The sequence below is a fragment of the Pelmatolapia mariae genome, linkage group LG10_11 (assembly GCF_036321145.2).
Source record: "Pelmatolapia mariae isolate MD_Pm_ZW linkage group LG10_11, Pm_UMD_F_2, whole genome shotgun sequence".
Taxonomy (NCBI): domain Eukaryota; kingdom Metazoa; phylum Chordata; class Actinopteri; order Cichliformes; family Cichlidae; genus Pelmatolapia; species Pelmatolapia mariae.
In genome coordinates, this window is record NC_086236.1 from 55,151,160 (window position 1) to 55,154,548 (window position 3,389).

Consider the following 3,389-nt stretch of genomic DNA (forward strand, 5'->3'; position numbering starts at 1 on the left):
CAGTCACAAAGCTCTGCAAGGGGAACTTAGTTCATTGTGCAACCTGCAACTCCAAAGCTCCCCAAGATTACTTCTTCCCTTTTACATTTTTGGCATCTCTTACACTAGCATCTCAAGGGCTGTGATACATCCTTCATTGGTTTCATTAATATTATGAAACTGATGAGTCTAAAATGTTTTAATTAATTAAAATTTACATGACAGCTTTTCTTTTCTTTTTTTGACAGACAAAGTAATTTAATTCTGAATGACTGCAGTTTATTTTTAAAATACCCACACAATACCCGAAATGTTGCATCTTTAACTTCAAGAATTCCTTCAAAAACTGACATGATACAATGTAGCATTTTACATAGGCTTCTTAAAAGTCTGTCAGGGTGACACACAACAATATTGGAAAGTCAGATATCATTAGACTGAACAGTTCCTGTTTAAATAGCTTCTTTGCAAGCTATTTGCAGGAAGACAAGACAAACATTTTTCAAAATTTATTAAGTGGAAATAGTGAAAAACATTCATATGTTTGCACTTGAACACCTACACCTTTGTCTGAAGGTACAAAATAATGCTGACTACACATCAAGCATTGGTAACGGTTGCACATACATATATTTCACTATTGTAGATGCAAATGAATACACATCTACTGGATGCACATCTTTCGGAAATGTGTCCCACCTTCCCGTGGCAGCTCGGTCGGCGGCTGTCCATCTGCATCTCAGTGTGTTTAAGATGATGTCACTGCTCCGTTCTTTCTAACATAAGCCTACTATCTCTTCCACCCTCTGAATTCACAATAAATCTCACCCAGCTGCTGCAGAGGAAAAAACCAAACTAAGCAAAACACTTCATCTAATGAGTTTTGCAGATATGTCAGTTTTTCCACTCCCTTTACTCGTTATTACATCTGCAATAAAAAAAAAGCACGGTGGTGTTCACTGTGAGAGCAGGCGTGTGTGTTTAGTAAACACACACGAACAGACACGCTGAGATGTGACTGCAGTAGGTGAGCTCAGACTAACACAAAGCAAAGGAGACAGGTAGAAAGGGTGTCTTGTCAGTGCAGCTGGCATTTTGTTCAGCAGGGAGCAATGTAGCCTGTCTACCTGATAGCCCTCTCAGACAGGAGCAAGTCCATTGGGATCCCACAGGACCTCCTACCAGCCACACACCTGACAAGGGGGCTGTCTAAAAACTCTGCAGAGACCCTATTACACATGTCATACTGCTAAGCACTGCGGTGGCCACCAGATGACAAGTTTCCCACACCCTTCCCTTGATTGGGAGTGGAACACAGAGAGGAGAACAAAAGGCTTTCACTGCACTCGTATCTGACCAGTTTCAGTCTCAATGACCAAAATTCAAGCAATGTTTATGAAGCAAAGATTATACAAACGCATTGCTGTTACAACACTGCCATCTTCAGGCAAATTGTTGGTACAACTGAGAACATGTAGGTACAATAGATATGTAATATACAAGAGGTAATTTTTTATTATTATTTACTGTGCAAATTTCAAACTAAAACGTCTCATCAAGAACAAAAGAAGCTTTTTTTAAATAAATGAAATAATTAAGACAAGCCATGTTAAGTACAGTAACAGGTTTACGGTAATAGCTTTTTCCTTCGCTCATCCAAAACATTGTATGGGTGCAGAGACTCCCACATTCTGTCAGCAGTATGAAGATGATGCTTTCATGTAGAACGAGATAAGCAGCTCAACTCTTCCTCCTGGCTCGTTTCAATGAGATCAAGAGAAGAAGCTTCCAAATCTTTAATCTTGTGTTCTGGATCCCTACCCTCGGAGCTGGAAAAAAAAAAACAATTTAGTGAATTAGGTAGAGTGAAACTGACTTCTAAAGACTTTCAGTTCTACTCATGCGGTGAGATCAGATCTTTTTTTACCTATCTGAGTCAGAGTCACAGGAAATTTTGAGGTTATTGTGCAGATCCTCTTCTGAGTGGAATCTCCGGAGGCCGCAGCGCTGCACAGCCTGAACCACAGAGTAGTGCGTCCTTCCAGCAGCGCAGGCCTCTATCATAGGCACGCTAAGCTGTGACTGTAGGAAAAGGTGAAGGCAGCTGTCGGACAGCAGCAGAGGGTTCTGAAGGACTCTGAAAAAAAATTGGGAAAAATAAACACTTTAAAACTTCTCCCGGTATTACCTTTGGAAAGAGTCAGTCATGTGGTCCTGTGTTTGTACTCCGGTTTTTGTTTGACTAGGTCAAAGTTCATAAATGCATTGATCTTTGAGTTCTTACGTACTGTTCCAAAAATTTCTGGAGCCCTTTCATTCGATCAGTGATCTGCTGAGCGTTATTAAGACTGAAGAAAGGGTTTTTGGGGGGCAGCCCTGGTACATGTACCCTGGAAAAACAACAACAAGAACAACAAAATGTCAGGAACAACTGAGCACACTACTTTAACTATGAGTAAGTAAACTTTAAATTCAAATCTCAGTGGATGAACTTACATTAGCATCGAATTTGCCTGCAGTTTTCGCCTGAGCCATACAAACTCACTGTATCTCCTTCTCACTTGTGAGATCTTCTTGGTGAAGCACACACTGTCGGTCTAAAACAGGACACCCCAGTGTCACACACATATCACAATAAAGCTACCCTAAATGAAAGAATAAAGATTCGACCAATTGTCTTAAGCATTTTACTTACATGTAAACAAATTTCATAGTCTATGTAGGCATGCCAGAAGTCATTCTTTTGCATCCGTGGGTCCCGTACCCAGACACTGATGACCTGCTGCATGGAGAAGGCAGGACAGAGACTGAAAGACTGAATGGAATGCACTGTGTTGTGAAAAAGGGAAGGATTATATTAGCAGATAGAGGAAGTAGAATGACTAACATCACAAGAACCAGGATAGGAAAATCCAACAGAGAATGGTTTCATGCTTAGTACAAACACGGTTATTTTCAAAGTTGTGCCACAGTTTAAGGAAAACACGTGACTCCTAAAAGATCTTTTTTCTTGACAATTAAGAAACTCCATCACATTCACAACATTAATTCAGACCTACCTGATTCTCCGTGCTGTCAGTATCTTTTCTCATGATCTAAAAGATTCAATCTCAATAACCGTAAGTCAGACAGATAATGGTGGTCCTAGCACTGCATTTGTGTCTTTTATTTCCACCTTTACTGTTATGGAGCAAAGGTTTCAAAATAAAGTCACAAGACTGATATAAGCACCTCCCTCTAACTGTCAACTCAGCAAAACGGGCATTCCTAAATCGGAAGCATTGTTAGAGAACATGTGTCAGCACAACCAGATCAAAGCTGCTACAGTTACAGGAAATCCATACTTTGTTAGAAAAAGAGACAACTGCTGTAGGTTTGCTTTTCTTTTTACACCATCACAGTGGATTTTA

At 40.1% G+C, this 3,389-nt stretch overlaps 1 protein-coding gene across 1 annotated transcript; it reads right to left on the reverse strand.

The window, feature by feature from the left end:
* Positions 1–1,522: 1,522 nt before the first annotated feature.
* On the reverse strand, positions 1,523–2,779 carry snx10b (sorting nexin 10b). The gene is made up of 5 exons (XM_063487733.1): positions 2,675–2,779; positions 2,476–2,576; positions 2,268–2,369; positions 1,907–2,116; positions 1,523–1,808 (listed from the first exon to the last, which is right to left on the reverse strand). The coding sequence occupies exons 1-5, from the start codon at positions 2,765–2,767 to the stop codon at positions 1,697–1,699; spliced, it is 618 nt and encodes a 205-aa protein (XP_063343803.1). The 5' UTR covers positions 2,768–2,779; the 3' UTR covers positions 1,523–1,696.
* Positions 2,780–3,389: the final 610 nt, after the last annotated feature.

What these genes read in the sequence shown, in the direction of transcription:
- snx10b (XM_063487733.1), bottom strand. Translation starts at nt 2,767, where the DNA reads ATGCAGCAGGTCATCAGTGTCTGGGTACGGGACCCACGGATGCAAAAG. An exon ending in ACTATGAAATTTGTTTACAT is followed by an intron (nt 2,577 to 2,674) that starts GTAAGTAAAATG and finishes GTCCTGTTTTAG; the next exon opens with ACCGACAGTGTGTGCTTCAC. An exon ending in CAGGCAAATTCGATGCTAAT is followed by an intron (nt 2,370 to 2,475) that starts GTAAGTTCATCC and finishes TTGTTTTTCCAG; the next exon opens with GGTACATGTACCAGGGCTGC.